Here is a 15,444-nt window from a genome sequence, read left to right as displayed (position 1 = left end):
TAGGAAGAAAAAGAAAAACCAAGATTACCTTTAAATGAAAGAATTTGTCACAGATGCAATAATAATGAAATAGATGAGTTTCACTTGTTATTTTCATGTAAGGCGCACAAATCTAAAAGAATTATATTGTTCCAGAATTGTAATTTTAATATTTCCATTGTTAACCTTTTATATTTCATTTTGTTTTTCAAAATTTGTACCATACCACACTCTCTGGTAGTGTGTGTAGTGTAATAAAGATTGATTGACAATAGTGCTTTGGCGTGCATGTGATATATACGCCTCGAAGTGAATCCAGAGCTAGGTTCAATTGTGTAGCTTTGGTTCAGAAAAAGATAGGCATTGCATCGTTCAGCGTCAGCATGTATCAGCATAGGAGCTGTGAACTGACCAATCACAGCCTTCGATGTAAGTGCCTCACACATGGCTTTGTTAGTGTACGATCAAATATTTCATGGCTTGTCATTAAATACATCGACAAAACACATCGACAAAACCTCATTGTCCATTGTTTTATCATTCAAACGATGTCAAATAACAATGGAAATAATAACATGAATGTCCGGGTAATCAGTCTTAGCATCGAATGAAAAAAGAAAACTAGGGCAACAGTAGTACCAGCCATCGTATTATTTTACACTAAGCTGAAGAGTTCGACTTGACCTATTTACTTCGACTTACGGATGGCTCAGACAACCTCAATGTAAACGACTCTAAAACGGGGGATTTTGTATGGTTTTCCACCGGCAAAATGACAACTCAGGTAGGTACAACTAACGCTCTATACAGTAGTGAGTATGGTAAGGTAATTTCTGTTGTTTTAAATCGAAAAAATGTAGTTCTGGACAATATGAAATACCGTAGCGATCTAAATAAATCAAACCACTTTTTTGATGGTCTTGCTGGAACTCGTCCTCTCCAGGAGTCCTCATGTCGTGATAATCTAATCAGCGAAGACGGGGTTTTGGCGGGAGAATTTTATACCAAGTTTAAATCATAAATTACTCGAGTAAAACGAGTAATTAGAGAGACTTAGTGTTGTAATTCCCGTGAATATGTACACAGAATAGGATACCCAAAATTAATGGTGTTACTGTCAGTCTCAGATTTTGGCAATGGATTTGTTAAGTTGTCAATTTTGACTACAAATGCTAATTTGTGAGATCCTGTTTGTTAACTTGGTACTCACTTTTATAATCAAGTAGAGGAATACATCAGAAAGTTTTCCCGGATTGGTAATTCCGATCTTTCATATCTATAAATGTGTCACTAGTTGCTAGAAAATGAACTGTCAAAATACTCCATTGACAACACAACTATAGTAATAGTGTCAAGTCGAGCTGTCCATGGATCCCTACTTCCATGGATCTATTATCTCAATAATAGATCCATGGTCTGTCTGATTCACAATCCATGTGACCTGTGAGCAATGATTAGTATATTAGTATCACTTTCGACAATTGAATGATTAAAACCAAGGTTTTGCTAGTAAATTGTAAATGTGCGTGGACTCAAACCTATAGCCTGGACTGGAGGGCTATGTACCAGTCTTCAACTGTGGTAGAGGTGTGTAGACCATACTACTACAAACACAACAGTTCTTTTTACATTACTTTCAACCAAGAATCTATACATATTAGACCATATGTGGAATACACAATTAGTCATACAGTTTGAAAAAGGTCAATGAGTCTGTCACACAAGACTTATTTACAAGTTTGATACTGTTTTCCACTGCTATTCATAGAACATACAGAGCAATGGAACTATCTCTTTCCCAATATACCACCAGCATAATTATATAGACTTTGTCTGTTTTAAGGTGGGAGAAATGATTACCATTTGAATGGGTGGAGGACACACATCAGACAATAATGAGTTGTCGGGAATTTATTAGTGGTATTGGCACTGCAGTGCAATACTGAAAACATTATTGCATACCTGTATGCAAATGAGGACACGATCGATTGTTCTAAAACGGTGATTACAAAGTGTCATTTTTATGGAAATTTGTTGTTTTGGATAAACATGCAATAATAGCAGAACCCCAATACCACGTGATTGCCAGTGTTGGTACTCAAGGGTATTTGCACTCATGCTTGCAATGTTTTCTGCTGCACTTTCACTCGCAACACTTGTGAAACTACTGTCACAGATAACACAGCAAGTGCTTGTACAAATACCCAGGGTACACCACACTTGCACTCACATGTCATGGAGTTCTGTCATATTGTTCTCTAACATTTTTCTTTCATCAGCTGGAAATACTTGTGACAATAGGGCTCTGTCACTATGAGTTGACAAATCATACTGGCAAGACTCCTAAGGTACCTTGGTTGAATTAAAAAAATAAAAATAAAAATATATGTGGATTAGGTATTTATTTTGGATTTTGAATTTATAAAACAATTTTATAACTTTTTTTTACACTTTTTAAATCTTTGCAATGGATCTATATATATATATATATATATATATATATATATATATATATATATATATATATATATATATATATATATATATATATATATATATATATATATATATATATAGATCCATTGCAAAGATTTAAAAAGTGTAAAAAAGTTATAAAATTGTTTTATAAATTCAAAATCCAAAATAAATACCCAATCCACATCCATATGACCACTTTAATTAAGAATGGGTGTCAATTTCAATTTCCAAGACAGTGATACTTGTGAAATGTTGCTGGTTTGTCATAAATTAAATTAAATGCAAATGACGTCTTTAAAACCATGGAAAATAGTGTAAGGAGAAGTATGTCAAGAGATTTGTTCTGAGAGATTCAAAAATAGACAATATTGCTTAAAAATAGTGATGAGTATAAGAAAAGATAGTTGCATATTATGTTTTCCCAGTCATCTGATCTGAAGGCTTCACCAGTCCTGGAGGACAGCTGTGGTGTGATTGCGTGTGGCATGTCATTCCTGAAATGGAATATTGAAGGTTTTTATACTGCAGGCCAATATACTACATTGTAGTTCATCTTCCAACCACAAGGGGGTCGGCTTCAATGTAATTCTTTCACCATTCCCCTTGCAGTATTCTAGTATTGGTCATGTGACCATTGCAGGAGGGCTATTTTATTGATTGTCCTATTCTGAAAGCTATAGATAGTGTAGTCGTGGTCACCCTGACCCTGACCTTGCAGGAGGACTATTCTATGATTGCCTCAGATTAACTACAAATAATCAGATCTCTAATCTACAGTAGGTCACCGTGACTCTCTTTGCAGGAAGGCTATTCTGTTGATTGCCTCAGAATCAGATTAGGTTTCACAACTACAAATAATCTAGTCTTGCTTACCCTTGACCCATGACCCTTGACCCTTGCAGGACTTTTCGTTTGTTTTTTGGGTCAAGCAATGGTAAAAATAAATAGAAACAAAAAGATAAAATAAAATAAAATCCTGACCTACCTACCCTATTTTCTGAGGTCATGTTATTGGAAACACACACAAAAAAATTTTCCGCCTCAGAAATCTTGTTTTTCCAAACTTGTATTTTTTTGTGTACAAACAAATGCCCTCTTCCATAGAAAGAGCTACATAAGTTCTGCCTCATTCACTCTCTCAATGCATGATTTCCCTTCAATAGTTACAGTAAGTGTGTCAGACTTGAAAATGGTTGTTTTTCCCTTCTCTGTTACTATAATTAGATCACACAACCACAGGAAAATATATATAAAAGTTTGCTGGTAGGGTGTAGTTGTTTGACATTACCTTTTGTATAGTGGTATATAAATTTAATGAACTCATTGCACTTGACAGGGTCAATGTTTATGGTTAAATTACACCAGAAATTGGGATGGTGTGGCGTTTCATAGACAGGGCACATTTTTAGCACAACTGAACTGAGGTTCAGTAGTGCTATAGCCATGGTAAAGCATCTGTCTGTCTGTCTGTCTGTCTGTCTGTCTGTTTGTTTGTTTGTCTGTCAGTCTGTCTGTCTGTCTGTCTGTCTGTCTGTCTGCCTGGCTGTTTGTCTGTCTGTTTGTCTGTCTGCCTGGCTGTTTGTCTGTCTGTTTGTCTGTCTGCCTGGCTGTTTGTCTGTCTGTTTGTCTGTCTGCCTGTCTGTCTGTTTGTTTGTTTGTCTGTCAGTCTGTCTGTCTCTGTGTGTTAACAACTTGAAAGTCAAAAACCACTTGATTGATTTCTTTGGTATTTGGCAAGAATATTTCAAGACCACACCCATAGCAACAGTGAATTGGTGAAGTTTATCGCAAAAATAACAATATAGATGGTTGGGCAAGGGCTTTGAGTTGAGTTTTGTTCAGAACATCATTTGCATATTTTAAAAATATAACGCTACACATAAAGTATGCAGTTGTAGTACAATACCGTTGGCTATATTTTTTTGGTTTTGGGTTGTACAATTGACAGCAAATTTTGAAGTGATTTTATTAGCACAACTGAACTAATAAGGTTGAGTAGTGCTATAGGCATGGCAAAGTGTCTGTCTGTCTGTCTGCCTGTCTGTAGGCAAATTAATAAAGATTCCAAACGTATGCAAATATGCCTAGCAACAAGACCACGCCCATACCAACATCCAACTACACAGTTGTGCTGCAGCACCAGTGGCGGTATTTTTTGAAAATAGTACTTGGAAAAAACAAACAAATACTACAGGGAGAAAAAGTAGATGTTCACATGGAACGAAGGGGAATATATTGACATGGCAACTGTACTTACTAGTCAACAATTTAGAAATGGGGAAAAAGATCACTCAATTGTGACTTTACGTATGTACATATAAACCACAAAAAAATACAAATGTATGTACTTTGTGGATGAGTACTTTTAGTTTCAGGCATATACTTTTATTTACTAGTTGTCCAGTGGATAAATTTTTTTTTTCATTATTTTGACCCTACGATTTGTTTATAGGTGTAAACTGGTAGAATAATGGTAATGATGTGTGTGATGTAGGTGGTCCTCACAAAGATCCCCATACAAAACACACCAAGTCCAATTAGACGGAAATCTATTCCCTAGTTGCAAACTGGTTGTGATTAGAATCAGTTTAACATTTAGCTGTGATCTATAATTGATATGATATTAATGAAATATATCACAAGGTTTACAAATTAGATGGAGTTATGATATTGGTAGGTTTCCATCCTTGTGCAATAAGCGTAATTAGAAGGGAGTGTAATTTGTGATGTGTTGGTCTGTTTGTATATAGTAATACCTTATAATTGGTGCACAATGACGTTGTATGTCAAATTGTCAGATGTGAGGTAATACTGAGAATGAGAAGTCAGAAGTTTAAGTTGCAAAAAATATACACAGTATTTCAAATAAAATATTAGCTCCAGTGAAACTCTTGAATTTGCTCACCATTATTTCTTTCTTTGTATTTTTGCTTCCTATAACTTATGAGTTGTTATTTTATTCTTGTGTGTGTGTGTGTGTGTGTGTTTGTGTGTGTGTGTGTGTGTGTGTGTGTATGCCTCTCTGTCTACTTCAGCAAATTCCAAATAATTTGGCACATACATCAACCATAACATTTTACCACACATATCTTGCAAAGCCTACTGGCATTTTTTTTAGTTTTAATGAGTAATTGCATAAGTAATGATTTTTCAGTAATTAGGCTTTATCTTAAGATTTCAAGCTTCAAATTTCATATATTTAGGTACATATATCAACCATAATAATGCGTACATGTCCAATAAAGTTTGTTGACTTTAACTTAACATATACCATAGTTTTAATGAATTATTTGCAAAAGTTAATGGCTTTTATTATCTACAACATTTCTCTGTTACTATGACAATCTCCCCAGGAGAGAATATACCAGTGACAATTTTGTTATCTATGTCAATTTCTCTGTTACCATGACAATCTGTCCAGGAGAGAATAAATACCAATGACAATTACTGAATGGTGGCCATATTTTGTAAGAAAATCCACCAATTGTACAGTAGTTAAATAACAAAAAAAAAGACACAGCACTTTATTTAAGTATCTGTTTCTATGACCCTCTATCAGTACATCTTTACATTTGACCAAGAACTGTACCATCCAAGTCAAAGAAGTTATTTCAGCCATTAGCCACTGAAATATTTTAGTATTTGAAGAGAGTCTTGTGTTGTACAGAGACTTGTTTCATGATTTATGACTACAGTAGATGAATTCAGAAGCTGGATTATTCATTATATCCAGTAAAATAAATGTTAAAATGTGTGAATTGCAAAGTTACATACCAATATGTCTATATATAACATGTTATTTTCAAGGCATTACTAAGGTATCCTGACATACATTGTAATTCTACAGCAGTGAATGTTTCTAAACTCCAACTTCAGTGACATCCACAATCATTTGATTCATTACCAAGCAAGATCTCATGCCAGTATATATTTGTAAGGTTTCTATATACTGTATAATATATGTTTACTGTTGTCCAAGGTCAAGGGTATACATGCAGTGTGACTATATTCTGTATATACTACTATATATTTGACGATATAGTACTAAGTATTTACCCAATATATATACTACTATCTATGTGACGATATAGTACTAAGTATTTACCCTCTATATATACTACTATCTATGTGATGATATAGTACTAAGTATTTACCCTCTATATATACTACTATCTATGTGATGATATAGTACTAAGTATTTACCCTCTATATATACTACTATCTATGTGACGATATAGTACTAAGTATTTACCCTCTATATATACTACTATCTATGTGACGATATAGTACTAAGTATTTACCCTCTATATATACTACTATCTATGTGATGATATAGTACTAAGTATTTACCCTCTATATATACTACTATCTATGTGATGATATAGTACTAAGTATTTACCCTCTATATATACTACTATCTATGTGACGATATAGTACTAAGTATTTACCCTCTATATATACTACTATCTATGTGATGATATAGTACTAAGTATTTACCCTCTATATATACTACTATCTATGTGACGATATAGTACTAAGTATTTACCCTCTATATATACTACTATCTATGTGATGATATAGTACTAAGTATTTACCCTCTATATATACTACTATCTATGTGACGATATAGTACTAAGTATTTACCCTCTATATATACTACTATCTATGTGACGATATAGTACTAAGTATTTACCCTCTATATATACTACTATCTATGTGATGATATAGTACTAAGTATTTACCCTCTATATATACTACTATCTATGTGATGATATAGTACTAAGTATTTACCCTCTATATATACTACTATCTATGTGATGATATAGTACTAAGTATTTACCCTCTATATATACTACTATCTATGTGACGATATAGTACTAAGTATTTACCCTCTATATATACTACTATCTATGTGACGATATAGTACTAAGTATTTACCCTCTATATATACTACTATCTATGTGACGATATAGTACTAAGTATTTACCCTCTATATATACTACTATCTATGTGACGATATAGTACTAAGTATTTACCCTATATATATACTACTATCTATGTGACGATATAATACTAAGTATTTGCTCTCTTCCAATCCGTTTATTGTATACCAAATATTGGTTCTTTGATGTCTTTTTACTTACATGTATACTGATAGAAAACTCACTGTTTTGAAATTTTGTGTTGATATTCCAACCATATAGAAACAAACATTTTGTTAGTGATAGTAGAAATTTTGAAAAGTATGGTTTTATAAACATTCAGTTTTGTTTTGTTTTATTAAAGCCTTTGTTGATAAATTACAAGTATTTTCTTGTGGAAGTTGTTTCAGGTATTTCAGATTCCTGTACTATAAGGGGGCTTCAAATATTTTTATTGATTGTAATAAAAATGTTTGTTGACCTTTCCAATATCAGTCACATTAGAGTTTGTAAATAAATAAATAAAATGACCTTTCCAAGATATGTCATCTAGTGGTAAATTATAGCAGTGATGCAAATACATGAAAACAAACTATAGACCTTTTCAATATATTAAGTCCTGTAGTGGTGAAGTGTAGCAGTGAGATAATGACATGAACAGTCAATAGACCTTTCAAGTGTGTTGAGCCCTCTAGTGGTGAAGTGTAACAAAGATGTAGATATATGAAGACAAATTAGAGACTAGAGACTACCATAGTTTGTGGTGAATACAATACATATCTAAAGGAGTTGGAATAAATGTGTAGTTATTTTTCAATGAATAAAAATTAGTAGAAGATTCAAACTTCCAGATTGTATAAGACAATCCTCAAAATTTTGCTGTGAAATGCAAATAAATTTGTTAACACTCAGGAAAAAACTATATCTTATAATATATGAGATTTGTGCTGTGAAATGGAGATAAATGTGGTAAATCTCAGAAATAACTTGTTTCCTATGATTTCACTCTCTCATCTTGCTACATGTATAAGCTTGATCCAAGTCAAAATCTGTTACTGAACCATGTCATCAAATTCTTACTTATTTTCATATTTTCTTTCAGTGTGTTCAGGTAAAGTTGGAGCTTGGCCATCGAGCCACAGTTCGGAAGAAGCCAACAATGGAAGGGTTTACTCATGACTGGGTGGTATTTGTACGAGGTCCAGAGGGAAGCAATATCCAGCACTTTGTTGATAAAGTTGTTTTCCATCTACATGATAGCTTTCCCAAACCAAAAAGAGGTAAAGTACAGCTAATAATATTGATAATATGTGTATAGGTTAAAGGAGGTCATTTCTGTATAGGCTATTTATTTGTCTTTGCACACCTGAAGGACACTGGGGGGTCAACTCTCCATGACAACATTTTCACATTGGATAAAGCATCTAACAGTCATTTTTATCAACATAGACTTCTCTAACATCGCTAGCCCTAATGTTACTTATACCATGCACGAGCCAAGTTCAACAAAAAATATGGAATATATACTCTGATCTTTCTACGTCATGACAACGCGTGTCTACATCAATGGTTCTGCTGTGTTTTAAATATGGGTGAAAACATTCAAAATTGTCATCACTTTCCCTGATTTTTCTTTGATATTACTGGCACTGGTATAATTATGTTATTTTCCAATATTTTTCTTCTTTCAGCTTAAAAATACTCATGACCTAAGGTTTGTCTCTACTCGTCAAGTGACTTGTAGTGACAAAGGCCCCTTAGGTCACTCGTATTTTCTTTGGCTGAAAAAAGAAAAATATTTGGGAATAACACCTAATTGTCTTATACATGAAGTTAGGGTTGAATGCTGATTTCACATTGATTTGTTATCATATTTTTATGTTTTTAGTGGTAAAGGAACCACCATACCAAGTGTCTGAGTCTGGATATGCAGGATTCACATTACCTATTGAAGTTTACTTCAAAAATAAAGAAGAACCTAAAAAAGTGAAATTTGAGTACGATTTATTTTTACATTTGGAAGGCTGTCCACCTGTGAACCATATACGCTGTGAAAAACTGACCTTTAATAATCCTACGGAAGATTTCCGTAGGAAACTGATCAAAGCAGGCGGAGTAAGTATCATGCTGTCAATCTCATTTTAATGGTTAGAAATTACAGACAAATTTAAAATAGCGTAGTGTCATATTGTAGGAAGACTTTTATACATGTAGGAAGCTAATCAAAGTAGGTGGGGTAAGTGTCTTAATGGCCCTCTCATTCAGGTAATTCAGGTAGTAGCAAATTTAAAATAGCAGAAGGTTTTATTGCAGGAAGACTTCTGTACATGTAGGAAGCTATTATCATAATAGACAGGGTAAGTGTCTTAATGAAGCTATTATCATAATTGGTAGGGTAAGTGTCGTGATGTCCCTCGATGTTCAGTTAGAAATACATCAAAATCTAAGCATGGAGTTGGTCTATGTTGTTTAACATAATGTTGTTTTGAAAGTAGAGGTATTTTTACGAAATAAAAATCCAAAATAAGTACCTATTTCTCATCCATATGGCCACTTTAATCAGTCAGTCAATAGGAGATTTCAGGCACTATGGAAGCCATATGTCAGTCTGTACTGTCTATGAGAAAAGCAACTATGTACTATGTCATATACTAGACTGATATCATCAAAACAGATTTGATGAAGATTAGTACCGTATGGTATTAAGAAGTCGAGCTATTTTGTGATTTTCTGTAATTACTTGGATGTTATCAGAATTTTTTATTTGTCTCATGACAGTCAGGTGACTGCAGACAGTCATGTGACTGCAGACAGTCATGTGACATCACACTTGTACACATGTGGATGGTTGTGTCAATTGTGTAATGCTGTTTGTGTGTGTACCTGATTTTTTTGTGGATTCTCTGATTTTGTGGGACCAGTCAGTAATGTCTCCAACTTGAATGAAAGCCATGTATTACTAAGATAATTGTTACTACTCTGGTAAGGTACAGTAACATGTTTGAACTTTTGTTTCAGGAATTTTTTTTAGTTTTTGTTTTCGTTTTTACAAATAATCACTTCTAATATTTGTTAAGAAGTTTTACATTGTCATTTACATTTGCAATATTTTATATATTTATATAATATCCGATACTTTTAATATAATAATATGATTTATTTCTGTACTATGGCCACCGACCTATGGTACAAATAAGTTTCAAACAAATATACATCAACAGAGAAATAAAAATACAGCTGTTACAAGGTATTTCTCCATACAACAAAAGGCAAAAAAACCAACCATACTTGGCTAGATCTTATACAATCGTTGTTTTCTGGCACTAAAGTAAGATAAACAAATTTATGGTATAAAGGTTCCATAAAGTGGGGTAGATATTTATATCTCAGATCATTGTATAATTTGCAAACAAAAATAAAATGATACTCTGTTCTAAATATCGCCTGTTTCACACATGTTACATTTTCTCGCATGCCTTGGTATTCCAGTTCCACGACCTGATTCAATTCTCAAATTATGATACTTAGCAGTCAGTTGTAATGAATTGTATGTCTTATTGAAATGTATCACATTGTAGTATTAACTGAATTATGAATACAACCAAATAAAATCAAACCTTATCTTATTCTTTATGCATGTGATTGAAACTTAATAACCCTACCAAGCAACTGACTGTCAACAGTCTGTGAAAGTTAATAACCCTACCTAAGGCACTATGTACCAGGCGTAGTACAAGCCACTGACTGTCAAGTCTGTACAAGAAAACTTGTAATTGATTAAAAATATTTGAAACTGATTGTTACATTGTAGCTGACGTTTTCAGAGGTGTAGGACTATTAAAGGTCACATCACACGTCTACATCACAATGTCAGCAGAAGTTTGAGGATCAGTTTTAGTTTCCAAAATGTGTTTGACTATGTGGGTTGACATTTTACATTCTGAAAGCCATTCTCAATCCTTTAGATACAGACTGTCCTTGTTACAAATTGTCCATCAATCTAATGTTTTACCCTAACTTTCACTCTCCTTATTGTTATTGTATCGTATATACTAATGTTTTAAAACTTTATGTTCTATTTAATCTATATTTCAGTGATATCAATTTCGTGTATATGTACTGTATTTTATGTATTTTTCCCCAATACACAACATTTTATGGCTGCATTACCATAAATGAATAAAAGAATTCTTACGGGCTTAGAGTTCATAAACAGTCATCTCATCTGATTAATTTTCTTTCTGTGGTTTATATAGGTGGGAATTATCCCAGGAGAACCAGCCTTATCTACACCGCCATCAAGTTCTCAGTCTAATGGTGATACCAGTCTACACACTAAGTATATGATGACAGATAGTTTTATCAAAAGTAAACCCTACCCAGAGGTGTGTCCTCCCCCAACCCTTGTACCTCCAAAGAAACAGAAAACTCATTCCTCCAAGGTTAGTATTTTGTTACAGTATACATGATATTGTCATAGTTCATTGTCTGGATTTATGTCTGTAGACAAGCAAGTATTTACATTGTAAGCATTGCTTAGTTGGAAGCTTTAAAGTCCCTGTAGCTGAACTATTTGTTTTGTTATTATATTTCTTATTTTTGACTTTTTTAATATGTTTTTATACTTATTGAAACATGAATGATTGCCATGTAGTCAATTTGCAGTGTGTTGATTAACAATGAAATGGTCCTGACCAAGTTATTCTTACTGTTTACACATGGACATCAAGCCAGTGTACAAAGTACCATCAACAACTGGTAGTAGGCAATAAAGCCTAAGTGTCTCTTGATGAGTCTGTAGTAATTGCTTGAGTGTAAATTGCAACATTGTTTCACTAAAGTGATAATCAATCAAGGTTACCAAACACAACATTTTGAATACCAGAAACAGTTGATGTTATCCCAGACAACAAATACAATGTCTGAGGCATTATTCAAAACAATCTTTCCACTAAATAAACCATGTTACATTGTACCAAATACACCATGTCTGTGAGTGTTACAATGTAACATTCTGTCTATACCAAATACACCATGTCTGGGAGTGTTACAATGTAACATTCTGTCTATACCAAATACACCATGTCTGTGAGTGTTACATTGTAACATTCTGTCTGTACCAAATAGACCATGTCTGTGACGTTTCCACTTAGCTTCATCGTCAAAGGAAAATAATGATTACTTCGATTATGATTATTGTTTGTAGATTTACTTTAGACAATACAGTGATCTTGGTTGTAACTATTCTATTCTTAATTGCCCTTTCAGGATAAAAGTTCACAAAAAGCATCGAAGGAGCCAAAAAGAACTAAGACAGGAGACAAGGAACCAAAGAGTAGTACATCCAAAGAGAAGACGTCTAGTAAGAGATCATCATCACCATCCTCAGAAGAAGGTACAAAGAAGAAACGAAAGAGAAGTACATCAACAAGTGGAGAAGGTGTACATAAATCAAGCAAAGACAAAAATTCTTCAGGAGAAAAATCCAAAAGCAAAGAAAAGACCAAAATGAAGAAACCCATAGTGAAATTAGAACCACTTGGAGATTTGTTTGCACCAGAAGCTATCTTGGAAAAAAGACCAATGAAACCAAAACTGCCTGTTCCAAAGAAAGATTTGCCACCATTTGGTGACGAACTGAGTACTGAGGAAAAAGATGATTTAAGTAACGAGGCTCATAGTCCCAGTTCAAGTATAAGTTTCTCATCTCTGCCTGTTGGGGGCGCTGGTGCCCTGAGGACTATGATGGCAGAGTTAGGTGACGAGAATGACGATGATGATGATCAGGACATTATGACTCCATTTCAATCGACGGAACTTTCACAGAGTTCAGTACTTCCCAGTGATAATGAAAGCAATGCAAGTCTAGGCCCTGTTCTATCAAATTTGTCCACAACTCCAAGTTTTGAAAAAAAGAAATCACCATCACATAACAGCACATCCTCACACAAAGAAAAGTCCAAGAAAAGCAGCTCAATCAACAAAAAGAGTAGCAAGAACTCAGATCGCAAAAACAAGAATTCAGAAAGTCGGAAGTCTGGTGGCAGTACTACAGATTATTTAAATGAACTTGTTGAACTACATTCAAAACTAATGTCATTGAAGGACAAAGGATATCTACAGAAAGTAGTGGACCTTATAAAAGAAACTGGGTCATTTGAGGTCACTGCTACGACCTTTGACTTTGACCTATGTTCCCTCGACAAAAGTACTGTGAAAAAATTACAGCAGTGTGTGGAAGGGGTTGTTCTCACATAACTCTTAACACATTATTCTTTATATGTTTTGAACTGCCAAGCTACCAGACAAAAGGTATTTTTGCAAGATTTTTATATTGATATAAATGGTGAATGCAAGTGTTACACTATGTGTAACATTGTCACATTTGAAGTATATGTAAAGTATATAGAAAGAGCCAGGAAGTAATTGTTTTGATACAAAACACATACTTTATCTCAAAGATTATATTCATTCAGTAAGTTTCATCAATTTATGTTTTCATACATTCACATGTATTGTGCTAGTACATTTTTGATGTTGAAATTACATGTATTTCCTGTCAATCCAGATAAGTTGTTTTTTTCAGGTGATGTCTTTCTGATGTGATTGCATATACCGTATTATGCAAGCCAAGGTGCAACTATTATCACACTGTCTTTGATCACATACAAAGATATTATAAGTAAACTTAAACTATGACTTACAATATATGTGTCACATTGTAGTGTAGGGCAGTCCAGTCAGAATGTAACTAGGAAAGACAGATTTTTGATGGTTGTCTCCAGACCATGCATTCCATCGTATTCATTGTGTTTTATGTCACTTCATATAGTTAAAGAATAGATATAACATCCATATCAAGTTCATGTAAAATGGAATCAACCAGTGTTTCATGTATTTGCAAAGTCAGGTCATCGGATTCACTAGTGGGGGGGGGGGGGGGTTTATTTATAGAATTGAGAAAGGTAGTTTTACATTTTACAGAATACTTTGAGTCAACTTATTGGCTAAAGAAAATTTGTCATTCATTTTCTTTGCACCGAGTCTTTCAAAGACAAGCTTTCAAGTACTTTCACTTGTGACTATGTTTTGGGGTATTATAACCTCAAAACAAGACAGAAATAAATCTTGAAACACTTTCCCAGTTTCATAGGGTACATGGAAAAAATATCTTGGTAGACAGGTTTTGTTCCCTTTCAACCCTTTACAGAAACCCTAGATGTGAAAAACAAAATGGAAATAGGATATTCTCAACAAAATAACTTGGGGAAAGTTTCAAAACTTGTAACTTCGGCCGTTAAAAGGTATCAGGTCAGCAGAACTGGATATAAAAGTATAGTTACAAGTAAATTATCTCTTACAGTAATAAAACTCATTACAAGTTGAATTCCTATCACAATCTGCAATCATGGTTTCCATGACAACAGGGAAATATTTCCTTCTCGAAAGCCTTCAGTTTTACCAAAGACAAAGTCACAGTTGATAGGAATCTACCAAAAGTCTCAGTACAAATACAATTAACAATATTATTTTATTTTATTTTATTGAAGTAGAAAAAAGGGATAAAATAGATACCAGATGAAAATGAAGCATTCCTTAGAAAGTGAAACACAAAATATGTGAGTATCAAAGAAACTCAAAAATTTTGGTGCATTTATATTTTCAAACTAGTTACCGAGACTAAGGCATTATTGCAAATATTTTGTTGATGTCATCCCAATGAAAACTGATCACTTCATTCAAAATTAGCATTGTGGTTGTCATGACATTTACTCATCTCATAGCATTGTGGTTGTCATGACGTTTTATTCATTTCATCCCAGTGAGAAGTCATCACTTCATCCAAAATTAGCATTGTGGTTGTCATGACGTTTTATTCATCTCATCCCAGTGAGAAGTCATCACTTCACCCAGAATTAGCATTGTGGTTGTCATGACATTTTATTCATCTCATCCCAGTGAAGTCATCACTTCATCCAGAATTAGCATTGTGGTTGTCATGACATTTTATTCATCTCATCCCAGTGAAAAGTCATCACTTCATCCAGAATTAGCATTGTGGTTG

General features: G+C 33.7%; 1 protein-coding gene across 1 annotated transcript; it reads left to right on the top strand.

The window, feature by feature from the left end:
- Nucleotides 1-682: 682 nt before the first annotated feature.
- On the top strand, nt 683-13,637 carry LOC144443064 (protein ENL-like). Its single transcript, XM_078132438.1, has 5 exons — nt 683-763; nt 8,482-8,659; nt 9,268-9,494; nt 11,636-11,821; nt 12,648-13,637. The coding sequence occupies exons 1-5, from the start codon at nt 752-754 to the stop codon at nt 13,635-13,637; spliced, it is 1,593 nt and encodes a 530-aa protein (XP_077988564.1). The 5' UTR covers nt 683-751.
- Nucleotides 13,638-15,444: the final 1,807 nt, after the last annotated feature.

This window comes from Glandiceps talaboti, chromosome 12 (genome assembly GCF_964340395.1).
Source record: "Glandiceps talaboti chromosome 12, keGlaTala1.1, whole genome shotgun sequence".
In the NCBI taxonomy this organism is placed as follows: Eukaryota; Metazoa; Hemichordata; class Enteropneusta; family Spengelidae; genus Glandiceps; species Glandiceps talaboti.
This window is presented reverse-complemented; position numbering and strand designations above follow the sequence as displayed.